Consider the following 26,874-nt stretch of genomic DNA (forward strand, 5'->3'; position numbering starts at 1 on the left):
GACGATCACTTTAAACTGACATTTTCCCTAGGCGCTATTACCCCTCCCTCTCTATCCCTGAGATGAGCAAAATGACATCTATAATAACTACTCATGTGCAAATTGCTGTGTGTAGAACAGTTTCCTCTTCGACTATAGTGGTGAACCTGCTGTAGCTGTTTGCTGCCTGACCTTAAATAGATGGCCACATTCTACACGGTAAGAGCTAATAAAGAGTAATGGGCCTGTGGCTTCACTAAGAGAATAGCTATTTTTGAGTTTATGAGAGAAAGCATCATCTTGGAGATGAAAGAGTATTGACCAGGGAAAAGTAAACAGCAGCAGCAGTAGCTGTACTCCTTGGATGTGTTTGGTAAAGCTGTGGGGCAGAGAAGAGAAGAACCCCGGCCACCACATTCTCATCCCAATGTGCCTCGCTGTGAGAGACAGCGGGGACACCATTAGTTTCTAAAAAGGAACGTTCAGGTGCTGTGATGAGGCCTGATGTGTCTGGAACACTGTTATCACAGAGGTTATCAATCAGTGAGTGACCTCTGGGTTGTAGACATTACTGGTCTCCTGGATGCAGAGAAGAAGGGCTCCATTGTGCCAGAGCAGGCAGCGCACACGGTTGCAGGGGAGGATACAAGGCCAGGCCAGAGAGCTTTTGGCCTGGACAGGGAGGATGAGACAAGCACAGATTTGTGTGCCAATCAGTATTCCCAGGGCCGCTCCGGACTTTTCTAAAACATAAACTGGCCGCCTAATGAATCTCTTGCCCTCACACTGCCCTTTATTGCAAAGTGATATCGTAAATCAGGGCAAACACAGGGCCTCTCGGAGGGCAGAGTGAGTCGGCCTCTTTGTGTGCACTGAGGGACATTTAATAATGAGAGCCGACCAGGGGAACAAGTGGACACAAACCCACCAAAGATCTATACGCTGCTGCTCAGACAACACACTGCTCAGACAACACACTGCTCAGACAACACACTGCTCAGACAACACACTGCTCAGACAACACACTGCCCGGTGCAGGGCACAACGGGTGTAAAAAATAAAGTATGGAACCAAATCAAAATGTTCCAGTAAACATTACGAGGATGAGAAAATGCAAAACATTTTAATTGTAAAAAGAATATAGTTCACTTCTCCGCCGGTCTCACTACAGGAAACACACACTGAAATCTTCATTCCTGACACATCTGACTATGCACAGGTCAATAAAATGCTGATTAGACATTCATATCACCCAAAAGGATTGCTCTCAGACCACAACTTGAAGCTTGGCGATATTCATTGCAGAAGATTTACAAAATATGAAGACAAAAAAGATCAGATACATTGCTGTAATATAAGGAATTGTAGTGACTATCGTCGATTTTTCCATGAATTCACCACATTTTTGCTTTCCCAGACTAATTTTCATGATTAGGGTGAAATCATATAAACTTGGGCTAGGATCAGTTAGGTCAGAACTCGCGTAGTTTGAGCGGGTAAAGGACGCACTTATGTTCTGTTCTCCAGACCCGTGACAGATTTCCCGATAATTATCTGCCTTGTCAGAAATGTTGGTTGTGCATCTTGTAGTATGAGCAGTGCTACGACACAATTGGGCAAGGACTACTGCCAATAGGCAAAGAGCACTCAGCACGTGAGACGAAAACAATGATGGCGAAGAGCAGAGTAAGAACAATACCCACTGTGTGGCCCTAGGTAATGGAAGACAGATTGGTGGAGCTGTGGAGAGAATGTGGCTGCCTTTTCAATATTACCTCTGCCTCCTAACATGACAGAAACCAAAAAGATAACAGCTGGGGGGGATAGTCAAGGATAGTCCTTACCAGAGTCGAGTCTATTGCTCTGGTCCTTAACAGCTACAAGTGGCCATGACAAACCACTTCACTCTCTCTTCATTGGGACAGTATAACACCTACAGTACCAGTTGACCTCCTGTCCTCTTATCACAAATCAGGACATCTACAGAATATTGAAAAAATATTACCACTGACTTCACACAATGTCATTGATGACAAGTAATCAAAACTACTCTTAATGATAATTGTGCATACAGAGGAGTAAGAGGATCTGTGGAACAATGACTTGCCTGAGAGACCTGAGGACAGTAGCTACTTCTCCAGTCAGAGGCTAAGCATCTAGCTTGGCATGTAACCCTCTCCTCTTTGTACTACAGAAGACACATACCCAGAGTCTAAAAATGGCATATCAAATAGGTGGCTGTGTGACGGCAGGCAAGAAAGTAATCTGCACACTGCCACACACACCTTTTCAAACCCTCTCGTTAGTCATTTCCCCTCAAAATTCTAAAATCTGTCAAATAGATATAAAAAATGTGAAATATTCAACAGGATATTTCTACAGTACATGTGACTATAACAACACAACACCTCAGTGTAGCAGTAGCAACCATTTGTTGTGCATGGTGGTGGAAGGAAGTGTGCGGATTTAAAGCCAGTGACTGACTGAGCTACAGGCTTCTTTAATGGCTGTGAGAAATGGAGGGCAGCTCACATTAGAGGATGGAGGACGTGTCAGTTGGATTCAGCCTCAGGATGTTCTTTAATACACCACCACAGTTCAGACACCTCACTGAGATCAGATCATCTTAGGCTGCCAGGGAAGAGAAGCTAGTATCTCACACCAAAGTACAACTACAGTCAAACATCTGTCTAGAACTACAAAGCTGACCAGATATTCCTTTCATAATTTGTTTCATATAACTTGAGTTTCTTACTAACCGGGTACTGTGGCTGTACTGTAGCTGATGAAGGAACGCAGGTGAAGGAATGCGAGCTTTTAAAATCGTGAGCTGGTGCATTAAAAGCCAGTGCAGCATGGTAGCTCAGTATTATTTTACATTCACACAGGCCCTTCTACCCTCCTAAATATATTGGCAAACCTTTCCCAGGGTCACCCATATTACCGGACAATACATTCTACAACATGACAACACTGCATTTCTATGAAGGGAACCAGGCCAGAAAATCACTTTTTCTACTAGACCTCACTCCTGGCTTAATCCGTCTTTTCATAGTTTCTGCTAATTTGGCATTTACTGAAAACAGAACCTTACGTTATGTATCTATGGAAATATTGCAATCCTTTGAAGAAAAAATCCACAGATACAGTAGGTCTTGAATGCGAAAGCCATTACAAAACATACAAATAGCCTTAAATTATTTATTTTCATAACCCATTATTGAAAATGCGGTAGAATAATCTATCTAAAGAGGAAGTGTGCATTCACCTCACTGTGGCTCTTTCCTTTTAAAAATAACCTTTGTTGCGGCTCCAGATGGACTGGCTCTAAATCTGTGGTTAAACCCAAAAGCTGTCAGTGGGAACCAAGTAGCTCTATTTTTTTCCAGGAGAAGAAAGTCATTAAGGACACAACAAGGGGAGAGGGAGTATTCTATTTCAGACTAGATCACAAGGAAAAGCAATGTGCTGTCTTGCTTCAGACAATGTCTCTTAAGTAAAAATAAATATTTGTGCGAAGGGCAATGCTGAGCACATTTTATTTTCAAAGCCCTCTTGCCTGACTGCCAAGATGGACAGTCAGGCAATCTAGTCTTGAGGAATGCTACCGGGACAATGCCGTTATCTCTCCCATTCCACAGCCATGGAGCTTTTCATGGTAAAGCTAAAGTTAAAAACAAGAAGTAAAAAAGGAGTGAAAACTATCATCAATGATGTGAAATGCTCCAATATTATTGCTCATAATGAGGACCTATAGCCCCTTTGAGTCACAAAAACTTGAGATAGAGCTTAAAATAGGACATTGCCAATCACTGCAATACCAGGATGTTCCCTTGTAGTTTTAAAGGGGCAATCAGCAGTTGCTACATCAATTTTTGGACTTATAAATGAATGTACCCATTGATTCTTGAAGAATTTAACTTATAATGCCTCATGAACTTAGTTCAACTGTTGTACACCATCATAACCCAAAATATAAACTTGTTTTACTCCAATGGTGGTCAACAAAGTAAATGTAAACAGCTAGCTGGCTAACATTAGCTAGGCTAGGGGTTAAGGTTAAGGTTAGGAGTTGGGTAAAATGATTAAGGTTAGGGTTAACTAACATGATAAGTAGTGGCAAAGTACCTAAAAACTTTTAAGAAGTTGAAAAGTTATCCGTGATGAGATTCAAACTCGCAACATTTAAATTGCTAGACGTTCGGGTTATTCGCCAGCCCATCTGTGAAGGTCTAAGGGGCCATTCTTAATTTCTTCATTCATATGCCTTCTTCACCACGGTGTCGGTGTGGCAAGACCATTTCAGGTCCTCAGTGATGTCCACGCCAAGGAACTTTAAGCTTTGACCCTATCCACTGTGGTCCCGTCTATGAGGATGGGGACATGCTCCCTCTTTGTCTGCTGTAGTCCATGATAAACTCATTCATTTGGTTGATGTTTAGGGAGAGGACTGAGTAGATTTTATATCATATTTTGTCTGAAAATGTTCAGCTCTTTGCTAATCATCTATGGGTCTGTATTTATTGTATATGTTTAAGCAAGTTATTACTGTAGTTGGAAACTATACATTTTCACTGATTTGACGAAAATGTTTCATAGATTGCATTTCCACTATTAATGAAGAAAAACAGCTTTCCGGCTCAGCTCATAGATCTGTGAGGGAGGGAGGCAGGGAGGGAGGGAGGGCAGGCAGGCAGGCAGGCAGACAGACAATTTGTGTGTGTGCACATTTGTTGGTGGAGGTTATGCACATTAATTACAGCGCACACACAGAAAACATAAATGGAATGGGAGGAAAAGCACTGACTCAATATATTGAATCCTACTGTAAGATAGTACATTCAGAATAGGCAAATTGCTACCTCATAAAACAGTCATTTATAAGGGCTGAACATACCCATTCTTTTATTTTATTTAATGAAATTAATTTTCTCATATCTCCCCAAAGTTCAAACTGTGATATGTTTCTCAACCTCACCCCTCTTTTAATTGAAAACTACTGAACGGTGTCCCAATGGGACTGCTGGCAAGGGGAAATACCCATCTTCCATCCCTAACTCTCATCCAGATGCAATTCGGGATCAAGCATGGATAGTCTACATTTGGCATCATAGGCACACAAACCATGCTGTCTTCTCCTTCAGCTACTGTGACTGTCCCAGCATTAACTGTATCCCTGTCAATGAATAACCTTGCCTGGCTACCCAGACTCCTTGCTCTGGCCAAATGCCAAGAGTGTGCAAAACTGTCAAGGCAAAGGGTGGCTACTTTGAAGAATCTCTAATCTAAAATATATTTTGATTTGTTTAACACTTATGTACTTTATTTCAAAGTTTTGATGTCTTCACTATTATTCAAAAACGTAGAAAATAGTAAAAATAAAGGAAAACCTTTGAATGACTAGGTGTGTCCTAACTTTTGACTGGTACTGTAAGTATTCAGACCCTTTACTCAGTACTTTGTTGAAGCACCTTTGGCAGCGATTACAGCTTCGAGTCTCCTTGGGTATGACGCTACAAGCTTGGCACAGCTATATTTAGGGAGTTTCCCCCATTCTTCTCTGCAGATCCTCTCAAGCTCTGTCAGGTTAGATGGGGAGCGTCGCTACACAGCTATTATCAGGTCTCTCCAGAGATGTTCAATCGTGTTCAAGTCCAGACTCTGGCTGGGCCACTCAAGGACATTCAGAGACTTGTCCCAAGACTTGTCTTGGCTGTGTGGTTAGGGTTGCTGTCCTGTTGGAAGGTGAAACTTCGCCCCAGTTTATTTATTTATTTTACCTTTATTTAACTAGGCAAGTCAGTTAAGAACAAATTCTTATTTTCAATGACGGCCTAGGAACAGTGGGTTAACTGCCTGTTCAGGGGCAGAACGACAGATTTGTACCTTGTCAGCTCGGGGATTTCAACTTGCAACCTTCCGGTTACTAGTCCAACTCTCTAACCACTAGGCTACCCTGCCGCCCCGGTCCTGAGCGCTGCGGAGCAGGTTTCCATCAAGGATCTCTCTGTACTTTGCTCTGTTTATCTTTCCCTCAACCCTGACTAGTCTCCCAGTCCCTGCTGCTGAAAAACATCCCCACAGCATGGTGCTGCTACCACCATGCTTCTCTGTAGGGATGGTGCCAGGTTTCCTCCAGACATGACACTTGGCATTCAGGCCAAAGAATTCAATCTTGGTTTCATCAGACCAGAGAATCTTGTTTTCATGGTCTGAGAGTCCTTTAGATACCTTTTGAGAGACTCCAAGCAGGCTGTCATGGCCTTTCACTGAGGAGTGGCTTATGTCTAGCCACTCTAAAATAAAGGCATGATTTGTGGAGTTCTGCAGAGATGGTTGTCCTTCTGTAAGTTTGACCCATCTTAACAGACAAACTCTGGAACTCTGTCAGAGTGGCAATCAGGGTTCTTGGTCACTTCTCTGACCAAGGCCCTTCTCCCCCGCTTGCTCAGTTTGGCTGAACGGACAGCTCTAGGAAAAGTCTTGATGTTTCCAAACATCTTCCATTTAAGAACAATGAAGGCCACTGTGTTCTTGGAGACCTTCAATGCTGCAGACATTTTTTGGTACCCTTCTCCAGATCTGTGCCTCGACACAATCCTATCTCGGAGCTCTACGGACAGTTCCTTCAACCTCATGGCTTGGTTTTTGCTCTGACAAGCACTGTCAGCTGTGGGACCTTATATAGACAGGTTTGTGCCTTTCCAAATCATATCCAATCAATTGAATTTACCACAGGTGGCCTCGAATCAAGTTGTAGAAACATCTCTTTGGATGATCAATGGAAACAGGAAGCATCTGAGGTCAATTTCATGTCTCATAGCAAAGGGTCTGAATACTTATGTTAATAAGGTATTTTTGTTTTTTTCTAAAAACCTATTTTCGCTTTGTCATTATGAGGTGTTGTGTGTAGATTGATGAGGAAAAGACTAATGTAATCCATTTTAGAATAAGTCTGAAACGTAACAAAATGTGGAAAGGGGGAAAGGGTCTGAATACTATCCGAATGCACTGTATACATTGAACAAAAATGTAAAGCGCTGGTCCCATATTTCATGAGCTGAAATAAAAGACCCCAGAAATGTTCCATACGCACAAAAAGCATTCCTGTTAGTGAGCATTTTATCCTTTGTTAAGATAATCCATTCACCTGACAGGTGTGATATATCAAGAAGCTGATTAAACAGCATGATCATTACATAGGTGCACCTTGTGCTGCGGACAATAAAAGACCACTCTAAAATGTGCAGTTTTGTCACACAACACAATGCCACAGATGTCTCAAGATTTGAGGGAACATGCAATTGGCATGCTGACTGCAGGATGTCCACCAGATCTTTTGCCAGAAAATGGAATGTTAATTTCTCTACCATAAGCCAGCCTTCAATGTCATTTTAGAGAATTTGTCAGTACATCCAACCGGCCTCACAACCGCAAACCATGTGTAACCATGCTAGCCCAGGACCCGCCACATCCGGCTTATTCACCTGCGGGTTGTCAGAGGGGGGAGGAGGGGGGTGCGGGGGAGTAGTTTTGTCTGTAATAAAGCCCTTTTTGGGTTGGCCTGGCTCTCCAGTGCATAGGCCCGGGGGGTCTGGGGTGCCCTCCCAGGCCCACCCATGGCTGCGCCCCTGCCCAGTCATGTGAAATCCATAGATTAGGGACTAACAAATGTATTTCAATTGACTGATTTCCTTATATGAACTGTAACTCAGAAAAATCTTTGAAATTCTTGCATGCTGTGTTTATAATTTTGTTGAGTATACTATGCGTGTGATATCCACTCTCATATGATTCACCAATAGAATTAGGAATTACAATCAAATCACGTGCGCCAAATACAACCTGTTGATTCAGTGTTTGTGCTTTCTCCCTTCTCCAGCCTTGTGAGGTCAAAACAGAGGACCTCCGGCTTGTCAATCTGTCTGGGTTCAAAGCTATGGTTTACCATGCAACATTCACAACTGGGCTCCCATTACTGTGCGGGGTGGGACCACCCAACTCATTACTGACTGTAGAAGGCACACACTCAGAATTGGGATAATCACATTATCACTGGCTACTTACTGCTCAGTTTCTTTATAAAGAAGATGTTCTGTTCTCAAGTTGAAGTTCACAAACCTTCATATCAGATTGTCCAAGTTTTGCTTGGCTGGTTTCCTACTGTACATAGAACAGATCTGACTGTTGGTGTCTAGGTCCAACATACAGAAGAAAAAAAAACATTCAGCTAAATTTGAAACGTGTCTAATTATGAGGTATTCAAAATTACTTTGAAGCAGCAAAGGTATTATGTTTTCATTACTGCATTACTAGAGAAGGTATTACAGTTGCGGACAGCCTTGGAGAAAATACTAAACCAGCACAACATGATATTAGATATTAATGCAACATCTTGCGCTTGGAGGCATTTAAGTCAACCTGAATGCTTCATTGCATTCACTGTCGGCTTCTTTTACAATCTGTCTGTCTCTAATTTGACTGCCTCTATCCCAATTTTAAGTGAACCATCCAGTTAATTTCATTTTCATGATCAACTACCTATCCATTGTTAGAATATAAAAATGAATAATCTGTGACACTGAAAGATGATTTACATCTTGGTATAAATCGTATGGTGTCTACCAATCAACCCTGCTAAATTTTCAAGGCAAGCTGTATAGATGTCTGAATTGTTCTCCCCAAAAATGCATCTCTGCTGGATAGATCCATCTTTGGCATGCACATTTGTTTTGCATCTCTTTTTCGGAATGAAACAATTATGCACAGGTGGCTGGACGAAGGTTTACAGACCATCAGAGTGAAGTCCCTGTGAGTAACTGTCAGCATTTATTGGAGGAATCAGAGCTAAATGCATTAAAAGAGGCAATGACAGGTGTATATTTTCAAGGGCCATTTACTTCTTTGTGGTGAGGTGTATAGACTGTCAGGATTATGTTAAGTGTGGAGTCTTGACACCTTTCTGTGATTCAGAGTGAGGCTGTTACTGAGAGCTGGGGATGAGTGAGTCAGAGAGCATTTAGAAACAAAAAGGTTAGCGTAGTGCATTTCTCATTCTCAGGCTGGAGATCTTCCAAGTAGATTTGTAGATTTGCTTATCATGTTGAATTTTGATAATGCCAGATATTTGGATCACATTTTATACACAGTTAATATTCTTTGTTGACTTCACCAAATACAAAAGCTCTTTCTACAGGGTATCAATATCTGTGATGGAATGCACCTTGTTTTTTTAAATTGTTGGACTTTAATCAAAATGTCAGTCTGTGGTAATGGACAGAAAGGGTATTTGGGCAGGACCTGTACAGGGAGACAACAGCTAAATGGATGGACATGGCTGCTTTATTGGATCAAATCAAATCACATTCTATTTGTCACGTGCCTACTTACAAGCCCTTAACCAACAATGCAGTTTTAAGAAAATAACTGAAAAAAAAGAAAGAGATAAGAATAACAAATAATTAAATATATTAGACAGGACACGAATATATCTGCTACTCTTGTGCTTGAAGATTCGATGTGAAACCAAACACAGACCCTCAGATAACCCTTACATTGAAGGTTGTTTTAGTAGGTGATTTTACAAGACTTTAAATCATATCGCTCTCCTCTCCTGCCAAAACAGGCCCCCTCTAGCCTCTGCCATCTCCCTCTGATTTGGATCAGAGTGGTGCAGTGGAGGGGTTTACTCACTGGGCTGGGATATATGAAACCATGACTCACACCATCTATCTGCCCCATACATTCTCTGTCCGTTCACTGGTGGCTGTGTGGTCAATGTTAAAACATCCTCTGCTTTTTATGTGCTGTACACCAGCTTTTATTGAGAATTGCATTATGTGATCTGTTGAAACTACAGAAGAAATAGACTCACTGATTGATTGTGTTTGTGTCCAACCCTAATCAGTCATGTAAATGGCCTGAGGAACAGAACTGTAACTAGGAGTGAGGTTCTGAGTGTAATTGGAAAGCCTGAGTGTTTCTGTGTCTCCAATCAACGTGCCATAATCCTCTGCTCCTAATCAGAGTGGAGGTAATGGCCACTCGGAGCTCAATCAGTACATCTGCCTTTCACACAGGAACTGGTTCGTCTTCATTAACTCCACTGAGTGAATGTTCATATCGTCTACACGTATTTTAAACAAAGAACACCAAAACCACTGAGGCCACACTCAGTCAGAAACCGTGTCTGTGCACTGGTCCTGTTCATTTCTAGCCAATGAAATGGTGGCCTACGTGGCTGTACTACATCCAGAACATTCTCAAACACAAATTCCATCCTGCTACCCTCCCGTCCTGTCTTAGCTGTTTGATCCTACACAGCAGTTGCCCTGTCCTTGGTGTGCCAGGGGCCTGTGACTCCTGGGCAGTCCTGTCATGGCCGTGTGGCATCAGTGAGTCAGAGGCGCCCTGGCAGTCACAGCGTCCAGCGCAACACAGAGCTCTGTGGGCTCCGTGCAGAAGAGGTTGATTTGGCACAGAGCACGACCTTCCCTTCTACACCACTATCTGCTCCTGCATTCTCTCCTCCCCTCCTCACCCCAGGGCCCCCTCTAACACAAATGTGATGGGGTCTCTACTGAACACTGAGAATGAATGAACCCAAGGATAACAGACGATTAGCCAGAGAAAATGATTACAATGTGATTCAAATTGGATGCAAAATGTATGAAGATGTTAATGTATCTCTGAATAATTTAGTGCATCACTGTCTGCTTCTTTTACGATCTGTCTGCCGCTAATTTGACTGCCTCAATCACAATTTTAAGTGCACCAGACAGTTAATTTCATTTTCATGCTCAACTACCTATCCATTGTTAGAATATAAAATGAATAATCTGTGACACAATATGTAGAATCTATGAGAATAGAAAGGTTCAGAACTTTTGTGAAACATCACAACAGTTGAAAATACATGGCAAATTGAAATCAAAACTGGATGATGTTCAGAGATAGATGGGAGGGGTTGAGTGGCGCTGAAGGATGGGACTAAAAACAAACCAAATATAAAAAACCCTATGATGTCTACCCAAGGCAACCCTGTTGAATGGAATTCGAACCCATGCCGTCTCTCTCTCTCGCCCTCTGAGTTGCGTACAAATCCTCACAACCCCAGCAAAAATCTCACTCAAAATACTTCAGAAACAATACAGTCCTCTTGCCATTACTACCATCATCACCCACTACTGGCAGTGATCCACAGACAGAGGCCTTAGAGTGGTGCTGTGCTGCTATGGTTACTAATCCTTCAGTTACAATGTCAGTGAAAAAGTACAACAACCAAACACTTGAAACAGTAACAGCAACGTCCCCTGCTCTGCCATGATGATACATTCCCATGTCTTATATATCCTTTTTCACACCAAATCCGAGAGCACCAGAGATTGTGAAGTGAAAAAGGTCTAGCCTGATGAACACTATTTAGATTTGTGAATGCAAACATATTTTGGTGAAAGTGAATTAGCCTATTTAATTATGTACTAACATTCAGAATGCTGTTAGAGCTGTGTCTGTCTCCAATTATTAGCAAGGATCAGAAAAAATGTCATTAAAAGACACGGCCTCCTCCGGCTGTGCATGGTGTGCTTGGTTTGGTCTGCCCGTCCCCGTCCCCGTCTGTGCATGGTGTGCTTGGTTTGGTCTGCCCGTCCACGTCTGTGCATGGTGTGCTTGGTTTGGTCTGCCCAGGCCCGGCTGTGCATAATGTGCTTGGTTTGGTCTGCCCAGGCCTGGCTGTGCATGGTGTGCTTGGTTTGGTCTGCCCAGCCCCGGCTGTGCATGATGTGCTTGGTTTGGTCTGCCCAGGCCCGGCTGTGCATAATGTGCTTGGTTTGGTCTGCCCAGGCCCGGCTGTGCATGGTGTGCTTGGTTTGGTCTGCCCGTCCCCGTCCCCGTCTGTGCATGGTGTGCTTGGTTTGGTCTGCCCGTCCCCGGCTGTGCATAATGTGCTTGGTTTGGTCTGCCCAGGCCCGGCTGTGCATGGTGTGCTTGGTTTGGTCTGCCCGTCCCCGTCCCCGTCTGTGCATGGTGTGCTTGGTTTGGTCTGCCCGTCCCCGTCTGTGCATAATGTGCTTGGTTTGGTCTGCCCAGCCCCAGCTGTGCATGGTGTGCTTGGTTTGGTCTGCCCAGGCCCGGCTGCGCATTGTGTGCTTGGTTTGGTCTGCCCGTCCCCGTCCCCGTCTGTGCATGGTGTGCTTGGTTTGGTCTGCCCAGGCCCGGCTGTGCATGATGTGCTTGGTTTGGTCTGCCCAGGCCCGGCTGTGCATAATGTGCTTGGTTTGGTCTGCCCAGGCCCGGCTGTGCATGGTGTGCTTGGTTTGGTCTGCCCAGGCCCGGCTGTGCATGATGTGCTTGGTTTGGTCTGCCCGTCCCCGTCCCCGTCTGTGCATGGTGTGCTTGGTTTGGTCTGCCCAGCCCCGGCTGTGCATGATGTGCTTGGTTTGGTCTGCCCGTCCCAGTCCCCGTCTGTGCATGGTGTGCTTGGTTTGGTCTGCCCAGCCCCGGCTGTGCATGGTGTGCTTGGTTTGGTCTGCCCGTCCCCGGCTGTGCATGGTGTGCTTGGTTTGGTCTGCCCAGCCCTGGCTGTGCATGGTGTGCTTTGTTTGGTCTGCCCAGCCCCGGCTGTGCATGGTGTGCTTGGTTTGGTCTGCCCAGCCCCGGCTGTGCATGGTGTGCTTGGTTTGGTCTGCCCAGCCCCGGCTGTGCATGGTGTGCTTGGTTTGGTCTGCCCGTCCCCGGCTGTGCATGGTGTGCTTGGTTTGGTCTGCCCAGCCCCGGCTGTGCATGGTGTGCTTTGCTTGGTCTGCCCAGCCCCGGCTGTGCATGGTGTGCTTGGTTTGGTCTGCCCGTCCCCGGCTGTGCATGGTGTGCTTGGTTTGGTCTGCCCGTCCCCGGCTGTGCATGGTGTGCTTGGTTTGGTCTGCCCAGCCCCGGCTGTGCATGGTGTGCTTGGTTTGGTCTGCCCAGCCCCGGCTGTGCATGGTGTGCTTGGTTTGGTCTGCCCGTCCCCGTCTGTGCATGGTGTGCTTGGTTTGGTCTGCCCAGCCCCGGCTGTGCATGGTGTGCTTGGTTTGGTCTGCCCAGCCCCGGCTGTGCATGGTGTGCTTGGTTTGGTCTGCCCAGCCCCGGCTGTGCATGGTGTGCTTGGTTTGGTCTGCCCAGCCCCGGCTGTGCATGGTGTGTCAGTTTTCGCCTGGCCTCTGTGTGTAGCAGAGGAGTCTGCTGAGGGGAGAACGGCTCATAATAATGTCCGGAATGCAGCAAATGGAATGCCATCAAACACCTGGAAACCATGGTTTAATGTAATTTATACCATTCCACTGATTCCACTCCATTCATTACCACGAGCCCATTCTCCCCAATTAAGGTGCCACCAACATCCTGTGGTGTGTGGGTTGTGTTTAATTTAGATTGCTCCATAGCATGCATCTCCAAGCTTATCTACTGGGAGTCGCGCACTCTCGCGACATCAGTCAGTTCTTCCATGGCCTGAAGACTCACCAGACATGTCACCCATTGAGCATGTTTGGGATGCTCTGGATCGACGTGTACGACAGTGTGTTCCATTTCCCGCCAGTGTCCTGCAACATCGCACAGCCACTGAAGAGGAGTGGGACAACATTCCACAGGCTACAAACTACAGCCTGCATGAGGCAAATGATTGTCACACCAGATACTGACTGGTTTTCTGATCCACGCTACTACCTTTTTTGAAGTATCTGTGACCAACTGATGCATATCTGTTTTCCCAGTCATGTGAAATCCATAGATTAGGGCCTAATGACTTCATTTCAATTAACTGATTACCTTAAATTAACTGTAACTCTGTAAAATCTTTGAAATTGTTCCATGTTGCGTTTCTATTTGTGTGTCGTACAGACATACACATATATTATATATACAGTACCAGTCAAAAGTTTGAACACACCTACTCATTCCAGAGATTCTTTATTTTTACCATTTTCTACATAGTAGAATAATAGTGAAGACAGCAAAACTATGAAATAACTGTCATGGAATCATGTAGTGACCAAAAAAGTGTTAAACAAATCAAAATATATGTTAGATTTTAGATTATTCAAAGTAGTTATCCTTTGCCTTGATGACAGCTTTGCACGCTCTTGGCATTCTCTCAACCAGCTTCATGAGGTAGTCACCTGGAATGCATTTAAATTAACAGGTGTGCCTTCTTAAAAGTTCATTTGTGGATTTATTTTCTTCTTAATGTGTTTGTGCCAATCAGTTGTATAAGGGTGGTATATAGAAGATAGCCCTATTTGGCTAAAAACGAAGTCCATATTACAGCAAGAACAGCTCAAACGAGCAAAGAGAAATGACATTCCATCATTACTTTAAAACATGACAGTCAGTCAATTCTGAAAATGTCAAGAACTTTGAACGTTCCTTCAAGTGCAGTCGCAAAAACCATCAATCGCTATGATGAAAATGGCTTTCATGAGGACCGCCACAGGAAAGGAAGACCCAGAGTTACCTCTGCTGCAGAGGTTAAATTCATTAGAGTTAACTGCACCTCGGATTGCAGCCCAAATAAATGCTTCACAGAGTTCAAGTAACAGACATCTCAACATCAACTGTTCAGAGGAGACGGCATGAATCAGGCTCTCTTCAAAGGGGTGACACTCTAGACCCAAACTGCTACAGGCCGATATCTATCCTACCCTGTCTTTCTAAGGTCTTCGAAAGCCAAGTTAACAAACAGATTACTGACCATTTCGAATCCCACCATACCTTCTCCGCTATGCAATCTGGTTTCAGAGCTGGTCATGGGTGCATCTCAGCCATACTCAAGGTTCTAAACGACATCATAACCGCCATCGATAAGAGACATTACTGTGCAGACGTATTCATCGACCTGGCCAAGGCTTTCGATTCTATCAATCACAACATTCTTATTGGCAGACTCGACAGCCTTGGTTTCTCAAATGATTGCATCGCCTGGTTTACCAACTACTTCTCTGATAGAGTTCAGTGTGTCAAATCTGAGGGACTGTTGTCCGGACCTCTGACAGTCTCTATGGGTGTGCCACAGGGTTCAATTCTCAGGCCGACTCTCTTTTCTGTATACATCAATGATGTTGCTCTTGCTGCTGGTGATTCTCTGATCCACCAGACGACACCATTCTGTATAGTTCTGGCCCCTCCTTGGACACTGTGCTAACTAACCTCCAGACAAGCTTCAATGCCATACAACTCTCCTTCCGTGGCCTCCAACTGTTCTTAAACGCAAGTAAAACTAAATGCATGCTATTAGATCGATCACTGCCTGCACCTGCTCGCCCGTCCAGCATCACTACTCTGGACGGCTCTGACTTAGAACATGTGGACAACTACAAATACCTGGGTGTCTGGTTAGACTGTAAACTCTCCTTCCAGACTCACATTAAGCATCTCCAATCCAAAATTAAATCTAGAATCAGCTTCCTATATCGCAACAAAACATCCTTCACTCATGCTGCCAAACATACCCTCGTAAAACTGACCATCCTACCGATCCTCGACTTCGGTGATGTCATCTATAAAATAGCCTCCAACACTCTACGCAACAAACTAGATGCACTCTATCACAGTGCCATCTGTTTTGTCACTAAAGCCCCATACACTACCCACCATTGCGACCTGTGCGCTCTCGTTGGTTGGTCCTCGCTTCGTACTCGTCGCCAAATCCACTGGCTACAGGTTATTTACAAGTCTCTGCTAGGTAAAGCCCCGCCTTATCTCAGCTCACTGGTCACCATAGCAGCACCCACTCGTAGCACGCGCTCCAGCGGGTAGATCTCACTGGTCACCCCCAAAGCCAATTCCTCCTTTGGTTGTCTTTCCTTCCAGTTCTCTGCTGCCCATGACTGGAATGGATTGCAAAAATCTCTGAAGCTGGAGACTCACATCTCCCTCACTAGCTTTAAGCACCAGCTGTCAGAGCAGCTTACAGATCACTGCACCTGTACATAGCCCATCTGTAAACAGCCCATCTATCTACCTACCTCATCCCCATACTGGTATTTATTTATTTATTTTGCTCCTTTGCACCCCAGTATCTCTACCTGCACATTCATCTTCTGCCGATCTACCATTCCAGTGTTTAATTGCTATATTGTAATTACTTTGCCACCATGGCATATTTATTTCCTTAACTTACCTCATTTGCACTCACTGTATATAGACTTTTTGTTTTATTTTGTTCTACTGTATTATTGACTGTATGTTTTGTTTATTCCATGTGTAACTCTGTGTTGTTGTATGTGTCTACTTGCTACACTTTATCTTGGCCAGGTCACAGTTGCAAATGAGAACTTGTTCTCAACTAGCTTACATGGTTAAATAAAGGTGAAAAAATATATAATAATAATTTTAAAAATTGTCAAATTTCTGCAAGGAAACCACTACTAAAGGACACCAATAAGAAGAAGAGACATTAGACTGGTAGAAATCTGTCCTTTGGTCTGATGAGTCCAAATTTGCGATTTTTGGTTCCAACCGCTGTGTTATTGTGAGACGCCGAGTAGGTGAACGTATTATTTCTGCATGTGTGGTTCCCACCGTGAAGCATGGAGGGCGAGGTGTGATGGTGTGGGGGTGCTTTGCTGGTGACATTGTCAGTGATTTATTTATAATTCACGGCACACTTAACCAGCATGGCTACCACAGCATTCTGCAGTGATATCCCATCCCATCTGGTTTGCACTTTGTGGGACAATCATGTGTTTTTCAACAGGACAATGACCCAACACACCTCCAGGCTGTGTAAGGGCTATTTGACCAAGAAGGAGAGTGATGGAGTGCTGCATCAGATGACCTGGCCTCCACAATCATCTGACCTCAACCCAATTGAGATGGTTTCAGATGAGTTGGATCGCAGAGTGGAGGAAAAGCAGACAACAAGTGCTGAGCATAATGTGGGAACTCCTTCAAGAGCTTCCTCATGAAGCTGTTTGAGAGAATGCCAAGAGTGTGCAAAGCTGTCATCAAGGCAATGTAGAAAATAGGAAAAATAAGGAAATCACCTTGGATGAGTAGGTGTCCAAACTTGACTGGTACTGTATATTATTATAATTTTTTATAACTCCCCTTGTCTGCACTTCCGGTAATCCCGTAAATCCCAGTATGGTACAGAAACTGTATAACGGTATGAAAATCTAGATACCGCCCAACCCTACATCTGTCACATGTAGCTGGGTTTGAGAATGGAGTGTAGAGAACTGTTGATGCTGACAGAAAATCAGTTGGTTCTTGAATTTCTGTTGTAAGCACTTAGCCTTAAGAATTATTTTGAAAGACTCCCATGAGGAAGCTATCCGTGTGAGGCGTTAACATTGGTCAACTATAATTGGGTCGTTCTACAAAATGAGTGCCTTTTGTGTTCCTTTGATATTTCAATTATAAATTGTGCACAAATCTTGAATTTTAAAAGCCTTTTAAATGTATTGACGTGCCCTTTAATACAGACCACATGTAGAATTCAATCAATCTGAATAAAGACTTGCTAAAGTGCAAAAATGCACAATTTTGACTGACATGCACCCTCTTGACTTCCAGAATGATTTTAACCCATTTATCCCAAACACTTCACCACATGTCACCATCATCACCATTGTTTTCACCATCATTAGAAATCCCTGGTTATTTTGTTGCTTTGACAAAGTCATTTCTGAAGATGATGTATTTAAAATGTCATTAGTGATTTATTTTAAAGTGAAAAAAGAAAGAAAAACCTGTCCCTCATTTTAAAGGTCAACTCTGAACTGAACTCTTTAATATGGGGAAACTATTCCTTTTTAAATAATGATTTCATACGAAACATTGAACATCTAAGCTAATAATCCAATCATAGATTAAAAGCAGGTGAGCTGGTTCTACTATTTTGGGCTGTTTTGTGGGTGGGAAACTGAGTTGGTCAAACATAACACGTCAATCCTGTTACCCATACATAGACAGGCTAGAAATGTTTTAACAATGTAATTTTTTTAAAGCTTGCATTTGATTGCCCCTCCCTGTTGCACATAAACAAGCTTCCAGTTCCCCTGTCAGAAAGGGATTTATGATTTAAAGGAGTAGTTCACTACTTTACAACATTATGTTAGATGGTTCCCTTCCCTGACAATAGGCTGTGGGCCAGTAATCCATGGTTCGGTTTTCTTGAAACAGCCACTACAATCTTTAGCTAACTTTAGCCACCGTTAGCTAAAAAGCTATGGAAATGACAGGGAATGACATCCCCTGTAACCCCCCAAAATAATAAACTCAAATCAACTCATGTTATTTTTTTAAATGGCCAAATCAAATGTTCACTATTACTACCATAGATGTTTAGCTGGCGGTGGCTATATTTAGCTAAAGTTTGCAGTGGTTGTTTAAAGAAAACCGAACAATGGGTTAAAATGTATCCTGGCTCATAGACTACTTTCAGGGTGAGGAACCTTATATTAACATGTTGTAAAATAATTAACAACTGCTTTAAGATGAAATGATCAACCCTGTTAAGGTCAACCCTGTTATTTTATTTGGCACTTAATAGGCACTTACTATTGTCATTTTTTTATGAAAAACCTCTTGAGGTTGGAAAACATGTTCTTTATTAAGTTGAACGTGTTCTCTTTATGATAGAATGTTAAAATTAAGTGAAATCTAATGGGGGGTTTTTCACCAAGTTACACATCCCAAAAGGCACAGTATTGGTGGAACGACCCAATTCACTAGATGAACACCCCATAAAATTATGTTTATAATAAGAGAAACATAAAACACAATTGTAAAGCTTAAGCATCCCAGAATGAATAAAATATTAAATTCTTCAAATATCAAAATCATAGAGCTAAGATGAGTTGCATGTGTGCAAATGTCACAAAACACATGGTTTAAAATAATGTTACACTTACCCCCTAAAAGTACCATGATTGATTGTAGCGCATGGAGATGCAACATGTTTCTGTTCGCCTCTTGAAAAAAATCCATTTAGATTTAGTGATAATGGCTAAGTCAAAAGGGATTCAAATCATGGACTTGGCTGCATCAAAACTGACTTCAGGATTTTTTACAAATGTCCACTGACCATCCAAATGGATAGTTTATTAAGTTCCAAAAAGTCATGCCCGTTTCTATAATCCAATGTGAACAGCCTTCAGCAAAAGGTGCCCATTTCTGAATATCGAATGTAAATGAAAACGTGGCAATATGTAGTAAATATTAAGTCATAAAAATAGTTGTTAAAAGTTGCAGTTTACATGCACATTGCTTTCCAGATAACTGAATAACGCACGGTGACTTCAGCGTTACCTATCGACAAAATAGTATTAGTAGCCTATTGGTTTTCTTCTGCTACATGGGATCATGAATAATCACCATGGAAGCCGTTGTCACAAAAATACAATTTTTACATAGGGATTATATTACTGGATTTTAAATCCGCTGTCTTCACCGGTTTGTCATCCCTGTCTCCTCTGCATCGTTTGCAGACCGATGTGAAGTTTCTTGGCGATGCTTAATAGCTCTTATCGTCGAACCTCAAGAATTTCACTGAGAATCAATTATACTTTGGCTGCAAAAGACTCACGGTGTGATAGAAATGCACAAGAAAGTGTTTTCATATAGTTCTTCAGATGTCCTGTCACCCGTCGAAAAATAAATGTTTCAAATCACGCGTCGGCTAACTCCAATACATGTTATTTACAGCGGGAACAAAGATTAATTCCATGTCGGATACAGTACAACATAGCGGTCAGTTAGTTGTTGTTTTATATCCGTTTTTTATCAAACTTCGGCACTCCATGTGGCCGCTGACTATGCAGTATGAAATACTTATTTGCATTTGTATCCGCTTGTATCCATGTGCCCTGCTGCAGATATACCCAAGCTATAAAGACCTGACACTCCGCCCTCTTAAATCCATCCTCCTGGCATAATGCACATCGTCAACATCCTTTGTATAAAAATAAGAGGGAATTGAACACAAATCACAACTTGTATTGGCAAATACTGGTCTAGGGGGCGTGTAGTGTGGAGTAAAGGCGGACCGACTGCTCAGCACCCCACGCACGCACTTAAAATGTTTAACATTTGGCCTCCCGAATGAGGCAGCGGTTGAAGGCACTGCATCTCACTGCTAGAGGCGTCACTACAGACCCTGGTTCAATCCCGGACTGTATCACAACCGGCAGTGATCAGGCGTCCCATAGTGCGGCACACAATTGGCACAGCATCGTCCGGGTTAGGGGAGGGTTTGGCTGTAAAATAAGAATTTGTTCTTTACTGTCTTGCCTAGTTAAAAAATTTAAAAAACAGCGCAGACGTGATAGGGTACTAATTATGATAACAGGTTTTGTGATTAATTTTACCAACAAATATAATAGAGGATATTGTGCATTTTACGCAAAACATTTAGAAACTTTAGCGCACTCACAAATGGTCCTGCTATTAAATTTGCCAAACAATCTGGATACACATAACTCTGCTACTGCTGCTTAGGCTATAGGAAATATATATTTTTGTAGTTGGATAGCCTATAGGCCCAGGCTACCTGGGTAAGAATCTAACATGGGGCAAAACGCCCAAATCCCAACAATTACGTGTGGTTTTTGTATTCTCTCTGTTTTATGTCGACTTTGGGCTGCAGAAGTATCTCTTCCAATCTGACCTCACGAGAGCCTAGGTGGTTAATATGCCAAATGTAATTATGCCAAACTCAATGTGACTGTCAACTCACTAACACTTAAGTAGACTATTGGTCATTTTATGTTCATTGTGCCAGTGTGGTGCAAAGAAGCACTGCGTCACGGACCTAACCTACACTTCCAACCTCACTTTGAAAAATATGTGAGAATTACTTTGACATTTATAAATGACAACTTGACAACTGGCTAGGCTACAGGTTTGTCTTGTTTCTTCTTCACGCAGTAGCCAAGCTCTAGCCTAGAGTGCAGATATTTAGGAAACGGGTTGTTACCATATCTAACACATTTCTTACAAACTAATATTCAAAAGGAAACTTACCATGTATGTTGCCAAACGGTTCAGGATTCTCACGTTGGGCACATTCAATTGTTCTTCTCAATCTAAAATCATGTCCACTTCTCAAGATTATGCTGATTGACAGGCAACAGCGACACCATGTGGACTACAATAAATGTTTTTTTTATGTACGGGGCTGATGACACATTGAAAGACGCAGACCGAGCTTCTCCATCTAGCCAACTGTAGTCACTATAGTCGGAGACCCAACGTGAGACCAGCCTGTACATCCTTAGAATACAACTGTTCATAGATGTATTAACTTCGTGCATTTCATGATATAGACCGTTATTACCAGTGCTAACATATTGTCAACTGCAATACCTTAACTACAGGACAGTTAATTATAACCTTAATTTAAAAAAAAGTCAAGGTAGCCAACATGAATCAATCTAACACATGTATTCTGATCATCACTGCCAGGGCATCCTGCATGATGTGACATTGTCGCTATACTTTGAAGATCAACCTGAATAGGTTAAACTGTATCCTGCCAGCATTCAGAGTGACCGAAATGCCACCAAGACACAAACACATAATAAACCCATCTATTTTGTCATGCTCAAAATCAATTCTACATGACAGGGACTAACCCTCAATCAGTAGTGCCATTGATTCAACAACATGTTCTATCACACACAGACATGAAGTGTGCGTCAGCTTGCTCTCATCAGATGATTCATTACATTTTGAAAACCATACAGTTGAATTCATAATGGGAAGTATGTTGCCTGCTTTGAATGACAAGGAGAATCCCAAGCAAAATCCTATTGAATATGAGCACTAAATGCAATTATAATCTGCCTAGTTCAGTCTTTCTTTTCATGTTCTTCGCTCTTTCCGAGTGCTCTGATGTCTCTTTTCAAGCCCAATACACGAGGTGAGGATAACATCCACAGGGCAGCCTGCATCTATTCTGTCCGTAGGTAGGAAAGATACATTAAACATGAAACAGACCCATATCATAAAAGTCTCGATTGTACTGTACTTCGATCAATCTGCTATCTATTCAGATGCAAGTCAGAATAGAGTGAGCTCAAGCTGAGCATATCCTGGCATCCTCAGTACCTTGTGATGGTGTTCACATATCTAGGATCCATTGACCAGCATTGATTTACAGTTGGCACCACCACTGCATTTCAATCAGCTATACTCGTTCTACAATGCTCGCACACTATAATTGTTTTTATGCTGTTTATTATGCTTTCAGGTTCTATCTCAAATTCCATCCCTCCCCACGTGGAACCAATGTTTTGGTTCCATCTGAATGTATGAAATGTGATCTCTGGGAGGGAAACAAATTCACTCTCGAACATCTGTGAAAAACATTAAAAGAGTTGGAAGGAGAAAGCATTGGCTCACAAAAATGTATTTCAGCAGTAATGGTGAACTGGCATGTTATTCACATGAAAGCTGGCGCCAGCCCAGAGGCAGCACATGTGCATCTGGGCCCCACTGAGCCCTGGAAGCCAATTCTACACTGAGATCTATTCTACTTCTGAAGGTTTTCATATGCTCCAGACTGGGCCTCAATGTCTAGGGTTACACTGTCTGTGGCTGCAAGTCATTTTGAAATACAATAATACACCTTTAACTCCCCATAGACCCACATCTGCTAAGTATATTAGTATTCAGGTCTATTGGTTAAGGGAATGTTTTTGTACATGTGGTTAGGTTTTTAACATGGACATTGGCAGCAGCTGCACACCACATCAATTTACTTCAGACTGATGTAAGGGAACGTGAAATGAAGATGGATGGGGAGGTTTGAAGACAAAGGAACCTAAGAGAGATTTGTAGATAAAGACATTGAATAAGCATTCTATTAATACATCTATTAATAAATCACCCTATGTACGTTTGGGAATTACCTGACTCTTAGGGACGAATCTTAGTGACTCCATGTGTGAACAGAAACTTTTGTTCCCCCCTCTGACCTTTAGTTCAGAGTTGCAATATATTCCCCCTTTATATGTGTAATGTAGTGAGTAGTTCCCTTGGGGCCACCCTGAGGTGGCATCCTTTATCCATGACCTTAGCCAGGCTCCCTTGCCTACTGGCCCTGACAGCCCCACAGAAGTTGACAGGAGCCCCAAATTCATCATCACACTTCATTCTCCTCCTCTATCTGATCTATGATAGCGCTAATAATAACCACTGGCACTGCAGACTATTCCCTGTCTCTTTTGGTGCCCAGTACACCTTGAGCCTGTGCAGATTACAGCCACCTATTCAGAGTGAAGGCCATTAAAATTGTATTTACTTATTATCTTCACTCTGTGTGCCAGGAAGATGCCCACAGGGGAAGAATAAAGTGACCTTCCTATGGCCCTCAGTAAGTCACAGGAGGGTGTGTTATGCTACTGCTCCTCTCCTGTTGATTTGTTCTTGTTGCCTAACCTTTAAAGCAAATATGACTCACTTAGACACAGCACAAAATAACATCTTCTATTTCAAATAACATACAGACCTGAAGTGGACTGGCCATGTCTATGGTTAATGTTGTAAACATTTCCTAGCCAGATGAACATGAAAAATCTAATCTGTCAATGCATTCTGCAAAAACAATTGCACAATTATTATGCAACTTCTCAATAAGCACAGCTTTAGGTACCAAATATCTCACCCTGAGAGAGTTTTGATCAAGCCAGTTGACTGACTCTCATTTTGAGTGACAGTTCAGCAATTTCAATAGGACAAATGGGACAAGGTTATCTTTTTTCCTCATTCTGCCTTACATGGGCAGTTATTTCTTATCAGGGAAGAAGAGTCATGACCTGCTTAGGGCATGCTTAACTTTCCCTGACCTTTCATACAGCTGATCATTTCCACCCAGATTCTTTTCTCTTTAATATGCTGCAAGCACAAGAGGATATTGCATAAAGACTTACTGGACTGATAAATCCACTGCTCAGAGTGCCAAGCACTGGGGAGACCTTCCCAAATCTCCCCCTCACTTGATTACCATTTCAGTCTGCCACTACCTTCATCTTGCCAAGGGCACTCTATTACCTTGCAATGGTATACAGTCTGTGGCTATAAAAGGTGTATGAGCAAATAGTTTAATTTGAATGTAGAACATTTTACTCATATTTAATTCATTACATATTAATATTATATTCCTCATTCACATTTATTATTGACTTTAATGCATTGCCCTCTAGAAAATTACTCTCAGCTTTACATAACCTAATTAGAACTTACCTTATGTCCTGGTAACACTCTCGGTTTGCTGGGTATGGCATTAGTCTTCTCTGTGTCTCTGGCCTCCCTGGTAGCACCAGTTGATGAAAGAGGGAGAATCCGAAGGTACCCCAGCAGCACTAAATGATTGTCTAATGGATTCCTACTTTACTGCTGGTAATCAAAGGTTCAGCGGGGGCACATCTATCACTGAGGGAACAAATACAAGTCTTGTGTTCTACTTCGTCTCACCCAAGGAGGAACTGTGGACCAAATAAATGACTGCCTTGTTTCAGGAGAGACCGGATCTATTGCCAACGATTTGTGGCCAACGAAGACATTTCGATACCATTCCATTTATTGATAGATGTGGCCTAAATGTAATACGGAGCCAATGGAATGGAATTGCAGTTATCTTCTCTCTTTTTCTGCTCCCTTCTTTTCACAATCCAGCTGAAAATGTGATGGGAGAAACAAAACAAAAACCACCAAATGAAGGTAATTTATCGACATCAGATACATGGCTGCCACCTTTGAACTGCTATCTCTTCGAAGGTGAACATAACATGTCCCCTCTATTTGGTTTTAGTGTGTTTTTATGTCACCAAAATGGTCTAGGTTTGTTTCTATGAAACCACAAAGTGGGTAAGCTTAAAGAATATACTGTAGCCGAGGTCAATCTTCAAATACAGTATGTATCTATTTTGGATAACTGAACATATACGGAAGAACATCAGAAGATTATGTTTACAAAGCTATTGTGACCCCATTTACTCGTCATTTGTGATGTTCACAAGCTATATCAATTTGTTGTCCCGGGCCTGAGTTAATGTTAAGACACAGGGGGAGCTTCAAGGCTTGTATATACCCTTTTCTCAAGGATCAGGCACCACATGTGTCTCACCACCCACTGTTCCATTATTCTGACAAGCAGCTCTGTTCCCCTGCCCACCACATGGAGCTGAGGATCATTCAAAATACTACACCAGAGAGCATGATTCTGCCACTGAGGAAAATTCACTTCTTTTAAAATTGAGCTTTGGATTGTTTGAAGCATGCAGTTTGGGGAGCGCTCAGCAAATAGCTGATCGCTGAGTTTCAGCAGTCAGTAAAAAGCTATTAAATAGGCCAAGGACAATCGCAATATTTCAAAATACAATTGTAGGGGGAAAAATGTTTAGAAAGCACGTGGCTATTGCTGAAAAAATAAGATAAATAAAATGCTATAATCTGTCTCTAGTTATCTAAATTCCAATTTAGCGAACAGTATCCTATCTTATTGGCACCTGCAGAGAGCATCAGCCATATCCCCCTGTAAGGGCATACACATTCACTGTCTTTGTTACTGCATCAGAACCACTGGGAAGTTTATTGGGGGACAATAATTTCATCCTCCAGGCTAGATGGAGATAATTTTGTAAAATTTGTGTCTCCCCTTTTCGAAGATTAGATGGTTGCACTTAAGACAAGGTCGTTTTTACTGATCTGTTTGTCAGTGTCAGCAGAGTAGGCTACTCATTTTTGTTGTATTAAAAAAATATGTTGCTTGACTGTTTTCCTTATGTGAACTCAGTAAAATTGTTGAAATTGTTGCATGTTGCGTTTATATTTTTGTTCAGAATAGATTGATGGGCGCTTCTTTTTGCAGGGGAACATGTTGGGTGTCCTGTGTGAACGTACAGAACCTTCAGAAAGTTTTTTGACATTTTCCAAATGTTCTTGTGTTGCAGCCAAAATTTAAAATGGATTCAATTGAGATTTTTTTTGTCACCGGCCTACACACAATATCCCATAATGTCAAAGAGGAATTATGTTTTTAGAAATATTTACAAGTTAATTAAAAATGTAAAGTATTCAAACCTTTGTGATGGCAAGCCTAAATAAGTTCAGGAGTAAAAATGTGCTTAACAAGTCACATAATAAGTTGCATGGATTCACTCTGTGTGCAATAATAATTGTTTTCCATGATTTTTGAATGACCACCTCATCTCTGTACCCCACACATACAATTATCTGTAAGGTCCCACAGTCGAGCAGTGAATTTCAAACACAGATTCAATCTCAAAGACCAGGACATTTTTCCAATGCCTCGCAAAGAAGGTTTGGCTCTGATAGGAGAAAACTGAGGATGGATCAACATTGAAGTTACTCCACAATACTAACCTAATTGACAGGGTGAAAAGAAAGAAGCCTGTACAGATGACAAATATTCCAAAACATCAGTGACGATTTTAGTATGTAAATACGTCATTTTGACTGAGATATTAATGAGTGAGCTAAGACGAACGTAGTCAATATATTTGTTCAGCACTTTTGAAATGTACAGTGACAGAATTCAGAACATGGGCCATTCTTACAGTATTCTCCCTGTACACCAAGTCAGAAACGTAGGATAAATGAAGGGGGCATATACGCAGACAACGTTGAATATTGTAAGAGCTTTCATCGTCTGCTTATATTATAAGTTCTTACAATATTCGACGATGACACTTCTCTAAACAGGCTATAGGCTTACTACACAACATACACTTACTATTACTTTCTTAGCTACAGTATACATATCTTTCAGGCATATTACATAAATAATGCAGCAGCAAACACTATATATTTTTTATCACTGTTGTGCTATGTTCACTTAAACAGGAAATTTGTCACAAAACTTTCTCATCAAAGTCTGGCATTCTCTGGATT

The 26,874-nt window shown here is 42.3% G+C and overlaps 1 protein-coding gene across 1 annotated transcript in view; it reads right to left on the bottom strand.

The window, feature by feature from the left end:
* The window catches only part of LOC139410863 (transmembrane protein 132C-like), a 212,956-nt gene extending 192,996 nt beyond the window's left edge, over positions 1-19,960 (bottom strand). The window contains exon 1 of the mRNA XM_071156463.1: positions 18,873-19,960. Coding sequence (XP_071012564.1) covers positions 18,873-18,948 — 76 coding nt within the window. The 5' untranslated portion in view covers positions 18,949-19,960. The remainder of the gene's footprint in view (positions 1-18,872) is intronic.
* Positions 19,961-26,874: the final 6,914 nt, after the last annotated feature.

This window comes from Oncorhynchus clarkii, chromosome 6 (assembly GCF_045791955.1).
Source record: "Oncorhynchus clarkii lewisi isolate Uvic-CL-2024 chromosome 6, UVic_Ocla_1.0, whole genome shotgun sequence".
In the NCBI taxonomy this organism is placed as follows: domain Eukaryota; kingdom Metazoa; phylum Chordata; class Actinopteri; order Salmoniformes; family Salmonidae; genus Oncorhynchus; species Oncorhynchus clarkii.